General features: G+C 39.1%; 1 protein-coding gene across 2 annotated transcripts in view; it reads left to right on the top strand.

The window, feature by feature from the left end:
• Positions 1–1,974: 1,974 nt before the first annotated feature.
• The window catches only part of LOC137300597 (ras-related protein Rab-14), a 33,837-nt gene continuing 14,075 nt past the window's right edge, over positions 1,975–21,736 (top strand). Inside the window, exons 1-3 of one of the 2 annotated variants that reach the window (XM_067969766.1) lie at positions 1,975–2,098; positions 18,169–18,227; positions 21,141–21,194. In XM_067969766.1, coding sequence (XP_067825867.1) covers positions 18,176–18,227; positions 21,141–21,194 — 106 coding nt within the window. In that variant the 5' untranslated portion in view covers positions 1,975–2,098; positions 18,169–18,175. Of the gene's footprint in view, positions 2,099–2,308; positions 2,392–18,168; positions 18,228–21,140; positions 21,195–21,736 lie in introns of those variants that run through there. The other variant, XM_067969767.1, reaches the window with a different exon arrangement.

Here is a 21,736-nt window from a genome sequence, read left to right as displayed (position 1 = left end):
CGTTCCTTCATCGTCGCTGGGTCAAAATCCTGGAACTCCCTTCCTAACAGCATTGTGGGAGAACCTTCACCACACGGACTGCAGCGGTTCAAGAAGGCGGCTCACCACCACCTTCTCAAGGGCAATTAGGGATGGGCAATAAATGCTGGCCTCGCCAGCGATGCCCACATCCTATGAACGAATAAAAAAAAAGAAGGTTGATGAACAAAGTTAGAGGCCATGGAAATGGGGTAATATACTGGCATGGGTTGAGAATTGGTTAACAGACAGAAAATAGAGAGTAGGAATAAACGTGTCTATTTCAGGTAGGCAGACTGTGACTAGTGGGGTACCGCAGGGATCTGTGCTTGGGCCCCAGCTATTCACAATCTATATGAATGATTTGGATGAGGGGACCAAATGTAATGTTTCCAAGTTTGGTGATGGCACAAAACTAGGTGGGAATGTGAGTTGTGAGGATGATGCAAAGAGCTTCAAGGGGATATAGACAGGCTAAATGAGTGGGCAAGAACATGGCAGATAGAATATAATGTGGAAAAATGTGAAGTTATCCACTTTGGTAGGTAAAACAGAAATGCAGAGTATTTTTTAAATGGTGAGAGATTGGAAAATGTTGATGTTCAAAGGGACCTGGGTGTCTTTGTACATGAGTCACTGAAAGCTGACATGCAGGTGCAGCAAGCAATTAGGAAGGCAAATAGTACGTTGGCCTTTATTACAAGAGGATTTGAGTACAGGAGTAAAGATGCCTTACTGCAATTATATAGGGCCTTGGTGAGACCGCACCTGGAGTATTGTGTACAATTTTCGTTTCCTTATCTAAGAAAGGATATACTTGCCATAGAGGGAGTGCAACTAAGGTTCACCAGACTGATTCCTGGGATGGCGGGATTGTCGTATAAGGAGAGATTGAGTACACTAGGCCTGTATTCTCTAGAGTTTCGAAGAATGAGAGGTGATCTCATTGAAACATACAAAATTCTTACAGGGCTCAACAGGGTTGATGCAGGGAGGATGTTTCCCCTGGCTGGGGAGTCTAGAACCAGGGGTCACAGTCTCAGAATAAGGGGTGGGCCATTTAGGACTGAGATAAGGAGAAATTTCTTCACTCAGAGGGTGGTGAATCTTTGGAATTCTCAACCCCAGAGGGCTGTGGAGGCTCAGTCATTGAGTACATTCAAAACAGTGATCGATAGATTTCTAGATATTAAAGGCATCAAGGGATAAGGGGATCGTGCAGGAAAATGGCATTGAGGTGGAAGATCAGCCATGATCTTGTTGAATGGCGGAGCAGGCTTGAGGGGCTGGATGGCCTACTTCTGCTCCTATTTCTTATGTTTTTGTCGTATCAAATATATCCAATGATGCTCCTAGTCCAAAAGCATAGCCCCTAGCTCAACAGCAAAATTACATAGATTACACAAAATGTACAGCACAGAAACCCGCGAACAAAGTTAGAGGCCATGGAAATGGTTAACAGACAGAAAATAGAGAGTAGGCCCAACTGGTCCTGACTGGCATTTATGCTCCACACCAGCCTCCTCCCACCCCTCTTCATCTAACCCTATCAGCATAACCTTCTATTCCTTTCTCCTTCATGTGTTTGTCTAGCTTCTCCTTAAATCCATATAAAAATATGGATGCTTGCTAATCAATGTGATGTTCAGGTTATTATTCAATGATAACGTGATCACTTTCGACTGCTTAACAGCCCAATCAAGGAAGGGGATGATGTAGGGGACACTTTAAATAATAACATTTTTAAAAAAACACTTATGATTGAGAGTTCGAATGCATCATTCCAAAAGTACTGACTGGATTATACAAAACAGAAAAAAAACCCATGAAATGTTAACATTGTAAGGTGCAATAAGATAATGATTGCACTCCAGCTGCAGCCATAAGAACCTCCTACTCTTTGCGGAGAGCATTAATCACGGATGCTAAACGTGCTGACCCTTGACCCGCCCCTCTGACGAGCCGCAGGAGACCCCGTCGGAAGTAGGCGCCATCTTGAAAGTTGCGGGCGAGAGAGACTTTTAAGAAGTGATTTTTATTTAAAGATATAAAAATTATTTGCGGGCGTTTGCAGAAGACGGTAAGATAAAATGCACGCACTTGATAAAGTGCAAGGAAAGAGCCGAATGTTAGTGCAAAGAATTAGAAGAGGAGGGGGCAGGGGGAAAAAACAAGTGTTGGTTTGTGGCTGTTAAATGTCCTTTTGTGTTGTGGGTTTTTTGAAGCTGTTCCTGTTGCCTGATCCCGGAAGGCCGGCTCGCCCCGGTTGGGCTCGGCCTGCCCAGTTAGGAGAAGCCGCTCCCCTTTTCTTGCCCGGTGATCCCGCTGCCGAGTTTGTGCCGGAACCTTGGCCTGCCCGCTGAACCGCTGCTGGTAGATTTTTCGGTCTTAAGCTGTGTGTTTATGTATTTTTATATATTGTTTTGCAGCTGGTTTATTTCCGAGAAGGCCTCCGTGTTCGTGTCCGGAGCAATGATTTGTTTTTGTCGTTAACAACAGCCGGGGGGAAGAGAAGGCGAAGGACGAGGCCCGCGTCTTGGTGCGGTAGCCTGGCTTCTCTCCCTCCACAAATTAATAAAACAGCGATTCGGGTCGGTTATTTGGCAAGAGCCTGACCGCATCATCTCGCTGACATCTGTGGAGAACTGATCCCAGTTTGGGTGGGGAAGTGAATTTTTGCGAGGAGCGCTGCATTGCATGAATTACGAGCCTTGGTGTCCGAATCAAACATTAATAGCAGCTTCAAAATTATTTTATAAGACTGTCAGTCCTTGCTGTGTTGTAATTTACAGAATAATGTTGGGTGTCTCGCCTATTGATACTCCTAAACGTTTGGATATTTAGCGTCTTGAGTGCCAAATTTTTGTAGTGTTAGGGCTTGGTTGATTCATGCAGCAAATCCCCATGACATTCCGCTGCAGTGTTTGTACGACGATAATTCTGATATTCATCTGGTTAACAACAATTGATTCATTTATGAACATAAATGACTCTCTCTGATGTATGTAGTCGTGACATCACTTCTTTGTATGCAGTAGTGGGCACGTGAATTTTTGTTTCTCTTACGCATGTTGAGTTAAACTGTAAAGAAAGCAGTAGTGGGAATGTACCATTTTTGATTATCTTCTGAATGGTGCAGATAGCCAGTCAAATGTAAATTAATGCTTTTATTTGAAATAATAAATGAAATTGATTATTGATAGAGCAGGTATGATTTAGTTGAAAAAGGAAATTGACAGTGATTGGTATTACATAACTTTCTGATTTACGTAGTTTTGTACATACATAATAGAAGATAGCAAGTTTAGGGGAGATGACAGGAAGTAGCTTTCTACCTAGAGAGTAATGAACCAGATGGAAAGGTGAACTTGCTTCTTATGGGGCAGATGATAGTTGATATTCTGGAAGGATAAAATCAAATTGGTCAAAAAGGTCTTTTTTTATTTTAAAAACTGCTGATCAAGGTGAAAAATTTCATGTTGGGGAATGGAATGCTTCCCATTTCAGATACTGTGTCAATATCGAGCACTTTCAGATATGGCACAGCCAGATTCAGAGTAAAGCTCCCTCATCTCTGCCCAGCAAGATACTTTAGCTCTGATGTCAGAGCACTCGCTGCTGCACCAGTGTGAGACTTTTTTCTGTTATCCAGATGCACCATCCTGTGAGATTGCTAATTAGGGGCAGTTATGTGCTGTAGGCTTATGTCCAATATGAACTGGGTTGAGACTGCTCAAGCTGATTTCTCATTGGTTCCTTACAGCCAGTAGCGGGAAGACTTTCATCCCATGACTCTGGTCCGGATTAGAACCAAGGTCCAGGGGTGAAAGAATCTAACTCACTACACTAACCCTGAAAGGTATTCTTAAACCAAACTTATCTTGTAATGTTCATTTTCATGTCCAAACATATTCTAAAGTGTAATCATAGATTCTTTTGACTGTCAAAGACAGTTTTTAAAAGGAAGGGGTTTATTTTCCTGACCTCTCTCCACATGCTTGGAAGTAGAGGTCATGGCTGTCGTGATTTGAAATGACCTAATAAAGTATGTCCCAGGGTAGAACATGGGAAGGTCCTGCTTTGTGTTACTCAGTGTATGGTGTGCAGTTGACTCCTGAGAATTCAAAGTTGTCTCTTTACTTAAAAATAATCAAATTATCCAATGAGCAGCATAAGTAACACAATAAAATGGGAGTCTAGTGCCCTAAATTTAAATCAAGCAACTTTTAAAAAATATATTCTTTGAGCACTATAACTGATGCAGAAGTGTCTAAAATACTTGGTCTTCATCTTGGATTGTTTTACTATTGTAAGAAAATGCTACCAGTGTTATATGGCCTGAATTTAATTGCTACCTTTTTTAAAAAGTAAAAGTGTTAATATCCTAGAGATGTTACAGAAACTGGCTCCTGATGTTAACCAAAAACAGACCATGTACTGTTCACATTTTAGAGAGTTCAGTTATCCTGAGTGTATATAGGTGACAGATTGATGTGTGGGTGAAACGAAGTTGATCTGTAATGCTAATGTAGTATCGACGAATAGCTCTTAACCTTGTTTTACAGTTTAGAATAGACATGTCAATGGGTGTGGAGCATTGCTAATCCCACTTTATTGCTGGCAGTTAGACTTGAAATAAGATAGAACTTGGAAGCTGACTGCTTGCAGGTGAATAGTAGTAACTTCTGTTTTTCTTTTTTGTGACACTGAATTTGTAATGCATAAATTATTGCATTGGTGTATTAAGATTGCTGCTGGGAACATCTGTTGGTGTCCAGTTTAACTACTAGCCCATAGGTTAGTCATTGTTTCACAGCTTGGCCTCTGTGTGTTGCATGAAGTTGCTGTTACAATAATTGTGGCCACAGCGAACAGTGTGTGGCAGAGCAGTTAATGTACATGACATACAATGTAAAATAACAGTTTTGGCTTTGATTTGGGCACATTGATTAATGTGATCTCTTTTTATTTCGGACTTTGTTCCTGTATTATCTCTTGCATGCATTCTCCTCTAGCTGGCAAGTAGTAATGGCTGCACCACAAACATCTTCATTGGCACTGTGATAACTGACAGGGTTATTGCTTAGTGGTGTATTTCTAGTATGATGTTCATAGCTTGATGTTATTGTCTATTATGCATCTGTGTGTGGAGAAAATATCTTGTTAATTCTATTTAAAATTAAGAGTCCTGTCTGTGATTGAGACCCGTTTTAAGGTAATTCATCGTTCTTATGATAGTTGATGCCAGCAAAAATACTTATTTCCTGGGTAAAAGTTGAAGAACTTGCATTTATGTCAGGTGTCGTGGGACATTCCGAAGTGCTTCACATACAATGAATCATTATCCCCAGAAGAAAATTCTGTTTTGCAGTGCTGTAAGATCTTTCAACATCCATTTTAGCAAGCCGATTGGGTCTTCATTTAACATCTGAAGGATCGTCAATACGGATGGAGAATGAAGTGTTACATGTGTAAAATGGAGACGTATTGGCACAAAGCATGTCAGCATTGAGTATGCTGACATGCATTTGAGTATTATCGGATTTAACCCTAAAATCTGAAGGCTTAAATATTCAGTGTTTGTGGAAAAGCATACTGGAGATGTGAAGTGCTAGTATATGGGTTTGTAACTCATCCTTTACATGTTGGCTTAATCTTATCTGTTAGACATAGAATGTGTGACCAATGTTTCCGGTTCTCCTTCCTTTGCTCCCATGGGGGAGTTTTGGCTGCGCTCATCTCTGTTTAAGAGGAACAGGTTGTCTACTCCTTCCTGGCTTGAAATGATGTGATGAGAAAAATATACATTTGAGGGGAGCCCTGAAATTAAAATAAACTGCTTTATGTCTGATGATACATGTGCTGTTTCTGGTCTATCTAGGTCTTTGGAAAGAATGGCTTATCACCTGCTGTATTTTCAATCATATTCCTGGAAAGAATGTTGTTTAGCATGCTGCACTTTGTCAATTAAAGCTTGATCACTGAAGTAAACAATATTCTGCTTACAAGTTCCCATGGTTACTCAAGACATTATGGGATAATTGCTGATTCCTCAGGGTGGTATCAAAGCAGTTGACATAAAGACACTTTGAAAATAATTGTAGAATATTTAGATGCAGGTTTGCTATAAAGCTAAAGAAAACAGGTGATGTACCAGCCTGCACCCAGTAAACAGATAGCAAACCATCCATCACTGATTTTTAGCTTGAATGCTTAATGGTCTTCACTTACTAGAGAAGTGTGCTGTTGACCACTCTTATTTATCAGTGCTTGCTTCTGTCTGAGCAAACTAAATGGCAAGTTTAGGATCGGTATAGGAATTATGGTGAAACCAATTCTCTCGCAGTTGTGGTCTTGACTCCCTTCACTGGTGCAAAACCTGGCTTTACTATTGTCAAAGCTCAGACATGACATGAAATAGAAGAAAAACGTGTTGAGGCAGTGCTAATAAAAGTACAGTTCTGCTGGGCTGAACATGTCTGGATTGTTGACACCCAAGAGTTTCTTGGGATGGGCGGAAGGATTGTCTTAAGTGCGTTTTGAAGTATAAGCTGAATTTGTGCAACATTAATGCAAACATAGGAGTGGCTTGTAGCAGACGGATGGGATGGTATTCAGTAACTACTGTGATTGGACAGCTTTTGAAAGGCAAGCTGTCAGCAGCAGCAGCAAGGAAGTAGTTGATGCAGTACCAGTGTCAGTAGCAACAACTAAGTGAGCATTATGGAAATAGTGTTTCATCAATTAAACTACAGAGCCACATGTCCATAGCAAATGAATTCAGATAAAGAAAACTTTTAGTTGGGTATAATGTGCCATTTTTGATTATCCATTTTGTACCTCCATTCATTCCAGTGGAGTGAACCACTGCTGATCTTAAAAAAAAAAAAAAATTAAAAAAAATTGGGAGGTGGATTTAGGCTGAACCATGACTTCTACAAATTTTGCTGGTGGGTGTCAGATAAACATGACTTAAATCCATTAATTAAAATTTAAGGTCTTAACACTTTTTGATTAATTTTAAACATTAGGGTTGTAATTTTGTCTTGATTTTTCAAAGTGTCAAGCAAAATGGAGAGTATCAATGAGACTCTAGTTTTGATGCAAATTACATACTGTAATTTTTTGTAACTCATTTTAAAATTGGCTCAGGAGAGCAGTGTCTTAAAATTATCACAATTTGAATTTGTATTCCTGACAGTTACAGCATTGCTTTCCACTTAAATCCTCATTAACTTGTGATTTTAAATGTGAAGTAGAATTTGTTTTTCCACGAGATGTTATTTCCCCATGATCCCTTGAGTATTTTCCCTTGCTTTCTTGTATAAAGGGGCCTATCCTTGATTCTTTTAATTGCATCATATGATAGACTGGTACAAATTGGAGCAAGATGTGTTTTGTTTTGATAGGAGTATTTAACTAAAAAGAGGGATAATATTCTATCCAATACTACAAATATCTCCAGTGATAGTGTGGCTAATATCTGAAAATTTGATTTCTGTGGTTTCTTTTATTGTTGCATACAAACCTGGCTTCCTTTTAATTGCCGTTGCCTTTAGGTAATTTTTGAGGAATGTGTGTTTGTGTGTGTTCGTTCAACAGGTGTATAATAGAGCAATGGATATTACTGTAAAATATCTACTTGGGATAAATTATTGGGCCAGCTTGCACCAACTGAAGCTTTTTTATGCACTAGCAAGCAACAATTGTCCAAGGAAACAGTGCATTTGAGTTTTAATTCACTGGCTAGTTCAAAGATGGAATTGTATTTTTAACAGTCTGACCTCTACTTCTTTTTAGCCTTTGACCTGGTCGACCACTTTCCCTGGTGCAAAATTCAGCTCCCAGAGTTATTCAGTTGCAAGTTAATGGGTTGTAAACTTGACTGGTCTGTATCCAGGGTTAATGTCCAATTCCTTGCAAGTGAGAGGTTCTTTTTTGGGGGTGCTGGCGAAAGAGGAGGAGGAAACTGATGCTAAACCACCTTTGGTTTACATGTGGCAGCTCCAATAATGAGTGCTTTTGGTAACAATAAGGCAACTGCTGAATGATCGGATTATCTACGTGTTGAGAGTTAATGTAGTAGCGGACTTTGAATTTAGTTATAGTATGAGAGACTATTTTGCCTGAGGGGCATGATTATTAAAGGACTGGTGTACACCAGCTTTTTTTTTTGAAAACTTAATGTTACATGAAGAATTCTGCATTCATTTTTTTTCTCTTTGGGACAGTAAATTCACCTTTCCTTTTTCCAAGGTGCTTTCCTGCAACTAAATTAGTGAAGTATTCAAATTAACTGCTAACCTGTTAATCCATACTAATATGGTTTATGCATGCGTTCACTTGGCAGCTCTGCAGAGCTTGGGATCCTGAGTGCTAAATGATCTGAGCTCAGGAGCAACTGCATCCCATAACCTTTCAGAGATGGTTTGTCTACTTTCAGTTGCATATTAAGGTTTTCCTGGATTATGGTGGAGAAAAATCAGCCAGGGTTCCTGCTCCTAGTTGTCCTGTGACCATTGTTGGGGAGCAAATATACTTGAACTCCTTTTGAACAGAACTAAGCTTGGCATATGGACGAATAGCCTGCTGATACTTCCTGCCAGGCTTTTGTGAAACATGGCCCTTTGGATGTGGTACTGGAGGGTTACTGGTGTTGGTGAAACTACCCCTAGAAAGAGTGAAGAGTAGGAGAAAATTAAAGGAAGAAAATGCTCATTTTCTGCCTGGAATTACTCTTTTTTTTCCCTCTTCCTTCCCTCCCTCGTAACTGAATGACTCTGGGCCAAAGTTTGCACCAGAACAAGCTTCCTAAATTTGAGGAATAGAGATGTTTATTTACATGTAGCATATGTAGTTAAAGAATGACACTTTTTTAAAAAAAAACTGATAGTAAACATGTAGTTCTGTTCCCACTTAGTTAGTAACACAAACTTACTGACTTACCTCATTCTGGCACCAGCATAGATCTACTCCTTTGTAGGTCTTGGAGTTGTCACCAAATTTGCCACTAATAGGTGGCAGTGTAACCAATGGATTGTGGCAAGGTCAAGTGCATTTTCTCCCTATTCAGATGTATTGATTTAATGTGTAGAAAAATATAACTATATTTATATTTCTCCAGTTGATACTCTGGGTGGTCCTCAGAACCACTTGTTGAGATTCCTTGGGTAAAGACGTTACTCTTCGATATAATCCAGGTGTCTTGGTATGGTGACTTGAATGTGAAGTGGAGGTGGCTTTTTAAAAAAAAAAATTACTAAGATAACCTGCTTCTGGTACGTAGAACAGTGGAGCTTAAGGAGTTTGTTATCTGCAAATTGTGACAACATTCTGTTCATTTCCCTATTACTTTCTAGTAAGAGTGATTAATGAAGTAATAGTTGGCACTTTTATAAAAAAAATGTTAGCTTTTACAGTACTTTTCCTTGGGTGCTTGCATGAGATTTCTTTTTAAGATGACCCACTTAGAGCTTTACTTAAGACACAAAAGATTATAAGTTAAAGTTTAAACAGAGACTGTTAATTTTACTTCAAATATTACATTTAAATACCATCTGACTCTTACTGTGATTTCATTGGGAAACCTAATTTAAAAATCACCTGCTTAAAATTGGAAAATCCTCAAAGGATATTTAAATGGATATTATCTGAACATATGAATTGGAAAATATCAGAACATACTAAATGTCTAAACAGTAAGCTTTTAGAAATCAGGGTATTACTTAGTGATTTTCTACACTGGAGCAACTCCAGTTCATCTAGCTTGTGAAGTTGTGCAAGTTAAGTATTAGAGGCAAGAGGTGCTTAATATGGAAATCATACAAGATGAGAAGATCTGCAGCTCAAGCCTGGAATTTTTTTGGGGGGTTGGGGGTGGAGTGATAAATAGATCTATATTAATGACTTAGATGAAGGGACTGAGTGTAATGTAGTCAAGTTTGCTGATTATACAAAGCTAGGTGGGAAAATAAGCTGTGAGGAAGACACAGGGATATGAACAGGTTAAGTGGGTAAGAAGGTGGCAGATGGACTAATGTGGAGAAATGTGAGGTTATTCACTTTGGTAGGAAGAATAGAAAAACAGTATCTTTTAAATGGTGAGAAACTATTAAATGTTGGTGTTCAGAAGGATTTGGGTGTCTTTGTACAAGAAGCACACAGTTAGCATGTAGGTACAGCAAGCAATTAGGAAGGCAAATGGCATGTTGGCCTTTATTGCAAGGGGGTTGGAGTACAAGAGTAAGGAAGTCTTGCTGCGGTTGTACAGGCTTTGGTGAGACCTCACCTGGTGTACTGTGCACAGTTTTGGTTTCCTTATCTAAGGAAGGATATACTGGCCTTAGAGGCGGTGCAAGGAAGGTTCACTGGATGATTCCTGGGATGAGGGGGCTCTCCTATGAGGAGAGGTTGAGTAGAATGGGCCTATATTCTCTGGAGTTTAGAAGAATGAGAGGTGATCTCATTGAAACATATAAGATCCTGAGAGGGCTTGACAGGGTAGATGCTGAGAGATTGTTTCCCCTGGCTGGAAAGTTTAAAACTAGGGGGCATAGTCTCAGGATAAAGGGTCAGCTATTTAAGAGATGAACTTCTTCACTCAGGGTTGTAAATCTTTAGAATTCTCTGCCCCAGAGGTCTGTGGATACTGAGTCATTGAATACATTCAAGGCTAAGATAAAGATTTTTGGACTCGAGGGGAATCAAGGGATTTGAGGATAGTGCAGGAAGGTCGAGTTGAGGTCGAAGATCTGCCATGATATCGAATTGCGGAGCAAGCACGAGGGGCTGTATGGTCTACTCCTGCTCCTATTTCTTATTATCCAGCCTTATGTGATTAAAGTCTCCTCTGGCTCGAAGGGTCCTACAGTTTCCATCCAGTTTCTCGAGGGCAAGAGTCTGCTCCTGATTTGACACATTGGCAATGGCACTTAGAGGCCACAGGATGGTGGGGGCCGAGGAAAGAGGAGGAGAGGAATGGAGAAATGCTAAAAATGTCACACTTGGGAGTGCTCTTCGAAAGTTGGGGCTAGGGTACATTGTTGGAACAGAGCACAGGGAGTTGTACTCTGCAGCTGGTTGTGGTATACCTGACCGGACTCTGAGTATCTGAAATGGGAAGAATTCCATTCCCCATCCCCAGCATGAAAACCTCCCTCACCTTGAGCACAAAAAAAAGCCCTCGCAGTCTATTTGTACTTTAGTAGGTCAACTTAAAGTTCAAGTTAGAATTTTTAGCTGCACAGTTGAATACAAAATCTATTTAATGGATAAAGTCCCATCTTTTTACTGAAAAATGGGTCTGCTGTTGCAAATATGGCAGAGTAGCAGAACAGGTAATGCAGCCAACGAGCAATTTTGCCAGTTATCGCCCAGGGCTATTAAGAACTGCTGCTCCTAGAACTAGAACCTGTAATGAAGAATACCTTGCACAGACCCATACAAATGGAAATTTGTAACTCCGGGTATGCTAACCAGGGAATGAGCAAGAACCAAGTCAATTTGGTGTGACTCGAGTACAAGTAAAATGCTGTAAGAAGGTACTGAATGCCACACCTAGATTTAATGTAGGGTTTATGATCAAAATGCTAAGTTAGCTGGCTATTTCCAAACAAAAGTTGCTTTAATCTGTAGTTCTGACCATTCGGATCCTTTTCATGTGCTGTCAAAACATTTGCTTTGAAGAGTGGGGTGCGTTGCCAGCTGAAATGAATGTTGGAGTTGTAGGAAATTCTGTCAAATTCTGTGATTCCAGTGCTGAAATCCACAACGTTGTCTAATTCCAGTTGTGAGCTTGACTTGAAATTAACTCCCAATTTTGCAAGGACAAGTATCTCAAGTTGCTTTTTGCTTGAACAGGAATGCACATCTTTTTGGAAATACATTTAAGATGACGTTTGCATTTATGGTTGGAAAGAAATCTGAAAATGAGAACATAAAGTAATTAACTTAAGTTTGAATATTCAATATTTTCCACGAATACTAAGCGAATAGTTTTTACTAGTGTGGAAAAAGTGCAAAACATCTGCATCTTTTAGTCTATCCCAGTTAACTTGAAATTGGCACTTGTCAATTAGAAACTGTGTAGAAATTTGTGCAAACTAATTAAAACTCAAGGTGTAGATTTTATGTATTTGACTCTTCCATCACAATTTGTTTTAAATATCTGTGGCAAAAATTGTTGTTTGGACTGCTCATTTTAGCATGTGTGTAAAATCACTGTTCTACCATGTCTAGCTTAATAGTTCTAAGCTGTAAAATGTTGGGTCTGTGTAGATTTCCTCGTAGAAAGATCATACGGCCATCAGTCTGCAATACAATTTTGAAAATTGCACATTCACTCCCCCAAGGTCTCTATTCAGAGTTGAGTAATGAATAATTGAGCCAAATGTCTGGCATAAATATAAGTATTGCACTGTTCCCACATAATAGATCAACAAGTGGTGTACTATATAGAGCGTTAGCCCCCATTTTATAATTGTTATTCGTTCACCATGACCAGAACACTACTTTTTGAATGGCAGTGACTTGTATGAACAGTCCTCTTAATACCATGCTCACTGTTCATTTGCGACCCTGCATGTTTAATGTCAACTTCAGGCTCAGCTATAGCACCTTTGCTACTCAGTCCAATAACCTGTTATCAGGAATGTGAATCCATTCCTCGTCTTTCTTTCCCCTCCTCTCTCCTCCCCAATTTCTTCTCCATAATTGAGATCATGAAGCAAACTAGCTCTCTTTCCCTCCCACTTCCTCCTGTCATTGCAATTGAATGCAGCTAATTGCATGCAGCAAGACCTGGACAACGTCCAGGCTTGGGCTGGTAAGTGGCAAGTACCATTCGTGCCAGGCAATGACCATCTCCAACAAGAGAGGGTCTAACCACCTCCCCTTGACGTTCAACAGCATTACCATCACCAAATCCCCCACCATCAATATCTTGGGGTTCACCATTGACCAGAAACTTAACTGGACCAGCCATATAAATACTGTGGCTACAAGAGCAGGTCAGAGGCTGGGTATTCTGCGGCGAGTGACTCACCACCTGACTCCCCAAAGCCTTTCTGCCATCTACAAGGCACAAGTCAGGAGTGTGATGGAATACTCTCCACTTGCCTGGATGAGCACAGCTCGAACAACACTGAAGAAGCTCGACACCATTCAGGACAAAGCACCCCGCTTGATTGGCACCCCATCCACCACCCTAAACATGCACTCCCTTCACCACCGGCGCACTGTGGCTGCAGTGTGTACCATCCACAGGATGCACTGCAGCAACTCGCCAAGGCTTCTTCGACAGCACCTCCCAAACCCGTGACCTCTACCACCTAGAAGGACAAGAGCAGCAGGCACGTGGGAACAACACCACATGCACGTTCCCCTCCAAGTCACACACCATCCCGACTTGGAAATATATCGCCGTTCCTTCATCGTCGCTGGGTCACAATCCTGGAACTCCCTTCCTAACAGCACTGTGGGAGAACCTTCACCACATGGATTGCAGCGGTTCAAGAAGGCGGCTCACCACCACCTCGAGCGCAATTAGGGGTGGGCAATAAATGCCGGCTTGGCCAGCGACTTCCACATCCCATGAACGAATATTAAAAAAAACCTGAACCCTCAGTATCAGGTGCATTTACCCACTGAGGCGTTGGGAACTGTTAAGAAATCTTCAAACCAGAGTATGTGTAAATCAGGCAAGTGATTTTTAACCATATCCATCTAAAAGTATAAAACTAGTAAATGTATTGATCTTATGTAACCCATGCCTATTGAAAGAAAAGGTTGTGACTTGTCACTTATTTTGCCATCTGATATGTAAAGTTCGAGTACTGTTACATGACTATTATAAATCCAACTTTGAAATGGCTGCAGTAGTCTTTGCTAAGTTGCTGGCTTGCATGCAAGCTGTAGCTGTTAAGTAATGAATAATAATGGTATGCAAGTTTTGATTTTCAGCTTAATGACTGTAGCTATTGAAACTGTTGTGAAGGTCAAGGGCATAGATTCTTTCAGATTTTCAAAATGATTCCATTATTTGGATGCACCTTTTTGGAAGGGGAAAGAAGGATAACCAATGCTGTTCTTCACTCCAGCATAATATGCTGTAACTTTTGACAATCTAAGTTCTGTCTCCCTGCTTCTTTCCTTGTCTATATTATGCCTTGTCAAAGAAAGCGGCTTTGTATTGCTTCGATTTCCACTTCTATTCATGCAGTTTGGTCAACTCTGACATCAACTTTAATGTAAAAATAAGTCTCAATGTACTTACAAACAAATGTAAGGAAGGTCCAAGGGCACTAAACCATAAAGAGAGATTGGGAAGGCTGATGGAAGGTTTAGTTGAAGAGAGGGGGTTTTGAGATTTTTAAGGATGGTGGGATTTAGGAATGGATTTGAAGAGTAGGACCGAGTCTCTGCCTTTTAACGGTGGATCAGAGTGGCGGGGATGCACAAAAGGCCAGATTTAAAGGAAGGGACAGTTCAGGAGGGATGTTTAACTGCAAAGGTAAGAGGTGGCAAGTTTTGGAGGAAATTTCCTTTATTGAAGAAATGTGAGCAATATTGGTAAGACTGCATTAATTGGTCATCCTTAGTTGCCCTGAAGGTAGTTGACTGCTTCCTTGAACAGCTGCACGTTTCCACGCTTGTCTTGGGCAGGCAGGGAATTTGAGGATTTTGACAGTGACTATGAAGGAAAAGTGATATGTTCAAATTAGAATAGATGTGTGACTTGGATGAGATTTTTGGTGGGGGTGGGGAGCTGATGTTACCATGATATAGCTGGTGGTGGTCTTGATGGGAGGTGTTGTAAATGGGAATGATAAATTTAGTATGTTGGAGTACCATATTGAACTGTTCAAAACACTGATATTAAATATACTTTATCTTTTTGAAGTCCACATTGCCTTAAGCGTAAAAGTCAATTCATCGATGGAACTTGCCATGTTTGGTTTCCAGTTGTCATCATGCAGGACATTAAGTTGTACATGAGTAACAATATAAATTCCCAAACATGTCCTGTGGTATTGGGCCATTATAGTTGTTTCAAATTCATATCTGATCTGTTGCTGAGTTGGTTTACTGTGTATATGTTATGGATTTAACACTAGTAAACACATTGTAATTAATAGCCCTACCCAAAACTTTGACCAATATTAATATTGAGTCAAATATTCAGCCACTCATTGCTTCTAACTTGGTGGTTTGTCTGATGTATCTTTTAGAGGATCAATTCCAAATGAAATTTAAGTATACAACCCTGGGATAGTTACATGAACTATTGTGAAATACAGAATATGTATGAATTCAACTTTCATTTTCTCATTTATGCATTTGGTATCTTTGTGGTTATTTGTAATGGGACTATTAACACCAGGATGACAAACTGCTAGACCAAGACAAATAGGTGAAAACGAAAGGCCCATGCATTGTACTGGAAGTTCTGTGGAATGTTCAACACCAAACAGCAGATAGTTAAAACAGTGTTTGATACACACATTGTAGAAAGAAATTTGTATTTGCACAGCACTTGGATGTATTGAATTTTCAAATACACTAAGTTAATTACTGGGATTGTAATGTTAATAGTGGGTGTGGGTGCCTTGGTCTAGTAAAATCTGTATATTGTGGATTGGTCCTACATTTTGTACAGAAAAAGAGCCATTGCTTGGTGCCCCCCCCCCCCCCCCCCCAGGACAACATTTATGTAGTTAACTCAAATGCAGGCCCCTTCTCATTGCAGTGGCTAGCCTTGATGCTTATTTGCTGATTCCATTCTGGCTATGCTAAGTGATTCACTGTGTACAGTGAGGTGTAAACAATTTTACAACACCAAGTTATAGTCCAGCAATTTTATTTTAAATTCACAAGCTTTCGGAGATTTTCTCCTTCCTCAGGCAGTGAGGTGAGCTGCACAAGTGAATCACTGGCCGCAGCCAGAATGGAATGAACCTTCAGTCTTGTAGTTGCATTGAAAAATGCAACCACAAGTTTCTCTTTTTTTAAAAAGGAAATTATTCAAAGATTGAAAGTTCTAATGTCTGTTTGCATTTTCTAGAGTAATATTTTTGTTGTGCAGTGTTAAGGGTGCAATACAGTAGAAAACAACTGACTTCTCTAACATCATGCATTTATTTCAAAATATGTATTTCACCTATATTGTCTTCAGTTCAAAAGACCTTGCAAGTCTAGTGTCCTGTGTCAAACATCTCCAAGCACTTGCTACACAGCTATTTTGAAATGCAGTATCTGTTGGATAAAGATTTATTTGGAACTGAAATATTTACCACTTAATTTCAATACAGTACTATCTTTAGTTTTATTCTTACTAACCTAGTATTCCAATGGCTCTTAACCTGTGGTTTTGGACTGCTCTAGTCCCTATTAAAGCGGTTCCCTTGTTCCTGACAGACACTACTGTGATAGGTTTTTTGCCAAATCACGAATTCCTATCATTGTCTGTAGTGCATGGTGCAAAGTTTGCTTCTGGGATCGAGTAACACCTTCAGCTAGGAGCTGATTGACAGCCAGGTGGAATGAGTGGCAGAGAGCACTTGAGGTGGATGGGGAGCAGAGTGACTTTTCAGTAGTTGGTCGTTGGCATATTTTGGTTCCTGGGAAAATAAATTCAGGGCTAGGTGGTACAGTGGGCTAGACACTGATGTTTTATCTCTGGAACTTGAGTTTGAATCTAGCCCAAACTACTAGGATGGTGGTCTGATCAGATGGATTTTGGGAGTCTTGGTGAAGTGAGTTTGGGCAATTGCAATTTGATTTCCAGTGAGCATTGGTCCACACCCTAAAACTGCCTTAATTCAGCGTTGGAGTGCAGCCAATTACGAATGTGAGCTCCCACTATTGATTGCGTTCCTAAGTATAAATGGCTGGACCCACAAGAATTGTGGAAAATGTGGTTCTACGAATCTGCCATAGGAACTTGAACAAAAGTTCAAGTTCCTTTTGAGCCTGTTCCACCATGTTATTAGATCGTGGCTGATTTGTACCTCAATTTCATTTACCTGCTTTTGCTCCATACCCCTTGATACCCTTGTCTTCCAAAAATCTTTTGATCTTGGTCTTGAGAATTTCAGTCTTTTGATGGAGTGTTTTCTAGATTTCCAGTACCCTTTGTGTGAAAAGTGCTTCCTATTTCACTCCTAAATGGCCTAGCTCTAATTTTAAGATTATACCCCCTGGTTCTGGATTCTCCCACCGTAGTCCACCAAACAATGTTGGAAGCCAGCTTCCTGTTCAGAATCACCTGTTGAATTCAAATGTTTTGTCCAGTGCAAATAAAATCTATATTTAAACAGCTGGATCATCTTTCAGACATGTAAATTTCATACATCTATCCTGACACTTTTACTGAAATCTTAGTGACATCACTAGGGTAGGGGAATAACTTTCTAATTTTTATAAAGTAAAATGTGGGTTTTCAAAAGTTGCAATGTACAGATTATGTTCTTGGCTTGCATCAAATGTTTTTTGATCTATGCATAGAATTGAGGGCAATCAAATATCTGAACAAAATATTGATAACACGCATATGACAAGCCATTGATTTAAATGTACTAACCTCTTGGTTAAGTTGCAAGAATTTTTTTTGTCTTCAACAAAGTTGCAATTTTGTAGTCTGAAAATGGTTTAATTTTGTATATGTTTAGTATCTCTGGTAAATTAGTGATTTTGAAAGTCACACAAATAATCTGAAGTTTGCAATCAGTTTCTCTGTTTTGATTGGAGGTTGCTAAAGTACATAATTACATGATACAGGGTGATCATATGGGTAAATAGGTATATTCATAACTGAGGTGCAATTTCATTTAAAGAAGCTTTCCAGCAAAATTACTTAAAATGGCTTTTCAAAGTAGTGATTTTTTTTTAGAAATGGTGCACCAGTGCAAACTGTTGTGGAAGGTAGAGATAAGATTACATCTGTACTTCGTTAAATAGATTTCTTGAGTCAGCGGGGCCATCGGGAACAAAAGTCACCCCCCACTCCCAGTGGCAATGTATATTGACGAGTACATCAAATGCTCTGCAAGGAAGTTTTTATATCGCTACATGTTTATATAATGTTGTAGCCACAGGGCTCTGAATTTTGGTTGTGTCTATTGTGGTTTCATTATTATTTCTTTTTCCTTGTAGAGCCAGGATGGCCACTGCTCCATATAACTACTCCTACATCTTCAAATATATTATTATTGGTGAGTACATTTGTGTTTTGAAGTTCGGGCTAAATTCCTACAGATGGATAACTGTGCATTTAATAGTATACAGGAAGTAATACAGTAACAGGTTCCATTAGGGCAAGGAAAGAGGAAGAAAGAGGGCAAGAAAAAAATTAGGAAAGTGAGGGGTATTTAAGTATAAAACTGATACATATGGAATTCTTCCCTCATTCTCTTTATTTCTCTCTCTTTCCTCCCTTTCTCCCTTCCCCCCCCCCCCCCCCCTTCCCCACCTATTGAAGTGTTGCCACTTACTGTTTGTTTCTATGCATGCAGCACTTTATAGCTTAGTTTTTAACCACATTATGCTGAATTGGCCTTAAATGAGAGCAGAAGTCTTAAATGAAACATACTGTAACTGTAGATGTTAGAAATGATGTCAGTGTTGACTATCTTGCTCCTTGTTTCGCTCGAGTCAGTTTGGCTCACTTAGTTGTACTCTTGCTTGTTAGTCAGAAAGTTATGGGTTGAAGTGTTAGTTTTGGCTGGGCTAGTGCAGTGCTGAGGGATTACTGCACTTGTCTTTCAAATGAGCCATTAAACTCTGGCCTCATCTGTCTGAGGTGGGCATAAAAGTTTCCCTGGCGTTATTCAAACAGGGAGAAGGGAATTCTCCATATGTCCCAGCCAACTTTTCTCTCCACCAACACAATCAAAAATAGATTAACCTGTCAAGTTATCTCCTTTTTGTTTGTGGAGCTGTGCTGTGCACACAAGTGGGTAGACTTTAAAAGTATTTGGATGTGAAGCACTTTGGGATGTGATAACTGCAAGTTGTTTTTCTTTCTAAATCTGAGGTAACAACTAAGAATTTCGCTTTAGTCAGCATAAACCAATATCTTAATTACAGTGGGAAGAATTTAGTACAGAACAGTGAGGGAGAAAATCTGAAATTGCATTTAAAATGGAATGTGACTTGTTCACTGTAAAAACTTGTGGCCCTGGTTTTCTTTTAAACCAAAAGTTGAAATGCAAGAGCAAAATAGTTGCCATGTTCATCACAAAATTGACACATGAATTGGTCTTTTGTAATGGTTTTTAGATTTAATTATACAGTACTTCTAAATGATGCGGCATTCCCTGGAAACAACCATAATGTTGGAAGCTCAGCCATTATTTTTGAAAGAATCTTCCTTTTTAAGTGTGAGGTTTTGAGTTTCTGATTGAAATCCAGGTTAATGCAAGTGTTCATATTTTGGTTTATGCCTGTTTTTGTAGCTCAATAATAGATTTGCACATAACTCTAATTTATACTGATTGTATTTTTAAAAAATTGGCTAGCCTTCAATCCAAGTGCATAAATATAGTACATTAATTTTTCCAACATTTTATGTTCACTGCATAGAGTTTCATAGTGCATGTTGACACAAAATACTATATTGTAAATTTTATAGAAGATAGGCAGAACATGTAAAAAGATTTTAGTACAGAAAGGACACTCCATGTAACATTCAAATTGTTTAATGTTTGTATGGTAGTTAAATTATATCAAAGCTGTAGTGTCCTCTTCTGGCACTTTGTAGTATTGTGTAGCCTTTATTAACCAAAAGATAATGGCCCGAACCTCTCTTACAAAAAAAAATCCCTAGTTGATCTGAATAGAGAATTCTGTTGTATTAAAGTGGTAGATTTATTTGAGATGGGGATAGAAAATTGTGGAGCTCAGCGATGTCATGCCTGTTTCAGGATAATAACACTGAGAGTAATTCAGTTTTAATGCCAGGAAACCAAATTGCCCAGAGTAAACGTTAATGCACATTTGAAAATTTAACACCCAATGGCTACTGCAAAAAGTTTTAACCAGCCTAGGATAAAGGTGAATTTTATTGTCAAAAAAATGAAATTCTGAACCTTGGCCTCTATTTTTCAATCTTGTGCAAAAAAAAATATTAATTTGGATCCAGGAGCTGTGCCATAACATATTTTGAAATTATTGTAGCTTTATATAATTTATAATGGCTTCAATATTGAACACTCAGGCTCAGACATTTAAAAAAAAATAATATTTTGGGTTTTTTTTGTTCGTTGCAATTAGGTCCGTGTTTATATAGAAGTAACTATTTTAAATGTTTAAAATTACATTTTAAAAATCAATTATAGCCAAGTGTTAAGGTAATGTTAAAGCTGTGTTTAGCCATTCTTAGAAATGAGAACAAGATCCCAATGCCAAATATCTTTTAAACTTTTAGGTCCTATGCACAATGCTACACTTGAAACACTTACGGTAACTTCTAAAGAGATTGTACATTGTATAGTGCCTTTGGTAAATATAAAGCTGCATCTGCACTACCAGATAAGCAAAAAATATTCCCCACAAATCGATTCTGCGGTGTGGTCAAAGAAGAATACTGCAAAAGGAAACTGGTCTGCAACATAAGGTGGAATTTTGAGATTGTCCCAGTCTCTTTTTTGGGAGTGGCCTTGTGTGTAAATTCTTCAACTCAGCAAATGATACATGGCAGTTAAGAGCTACAAATTCATCTTCTGCTTAACCAGATGAGGCTACAGTTTGCAAAGCTTGCAGGAAACTTCAGTGGAATTTCCTGAACTTTGCTTTGTAACTCCAAAGGGATTTGTATTCTAATGAGGCCCTACTGTATTTTAAATTAGTAAGTCATTTCAACATTAAATGCATCATAATACAGCACCTAAAACTTTGAAATCAAAGCTGACACCTTGTAGAACTTCTGGCTAAATCCCTGTCCTACATTTCTTCCCAAGGAATTTACTAGCAGATGAATTTGGAATAGAAGCAGGAAGATGGGATTCCCAGAAAGGATGTCTAGGTTTAGAGCAAAAGGGTATGAACAGAGGCAGCTAAATGAGTGTTATTTTAATTTTAATGTTGACTTTAATCCTTTGATTTTTAAACTTTCTTTTTTACAACAGGGGACATGGGTGTAGGGAAGTCATGCTTGCTTCATCAATTTACAGAAAAGAAATGTAAGTAAATGCCATGGAAATCAATTTTCCAAAAGTGTATAGAATGTTGTTTACTTAACTGTGGCTGCTGAGTTGTTTCAAAGTATTAACTCAGGTTTAATTCATTTATGTATTAATATCTGATTAGTATTTTTGTATCTCTACTAAGTGCACTTTAGAAATGAGCCTATTTAAAATAAAGGGAAATAATACTGTCCCATCCCACTATGAAAATAACCAAAGCTATCATTGCGTGCGAGATTTCTGAATATGTTTTGCTGTCCATGTTTGAGTCCCTGTGTGTACACAACTATGTGGAAAATGAATAATTCTCTCATTTGTATAACTGAGAAGGCTGTCACAAGTAGCAGGTGCTCCAGTGTACACCCATGTCGAATGCAGCACTGTGCATGCAAAACCAACTTTTGTAATTAAGTTAATCTTCATTGTTAATGCTGTTGTTTAATTGCATGTATTGATCCCATGTGATAAATTTCAGTAGTTGAGCTCTTGTCAAGTCAGCAACTCTCAATCAGTAACCACCAGCAGAGGAATGTTTCACC

Source organism: Heptranchias perlo, chromosome 31 (genome assembly GCF_035084215.1).
Source record: "Heptranchias perlo isolate sHepPer1 chromosome 31, sHepPer1.hap1, whole genome shotgun sequence".
NCBI classification, from domain to species: domain Eukaryota; kingdom Metazoa; phylum Chordata; class Chondrichthyes; order Hexanchiformes; family Hexanchidae; genus Heptranchias; species Heptranchias perlo.
The sequence above is the reverse complement of the archived record's forward strand: the minus strand, read 5'-3'. Positions and strand labels throughout refer to the sequence as shown.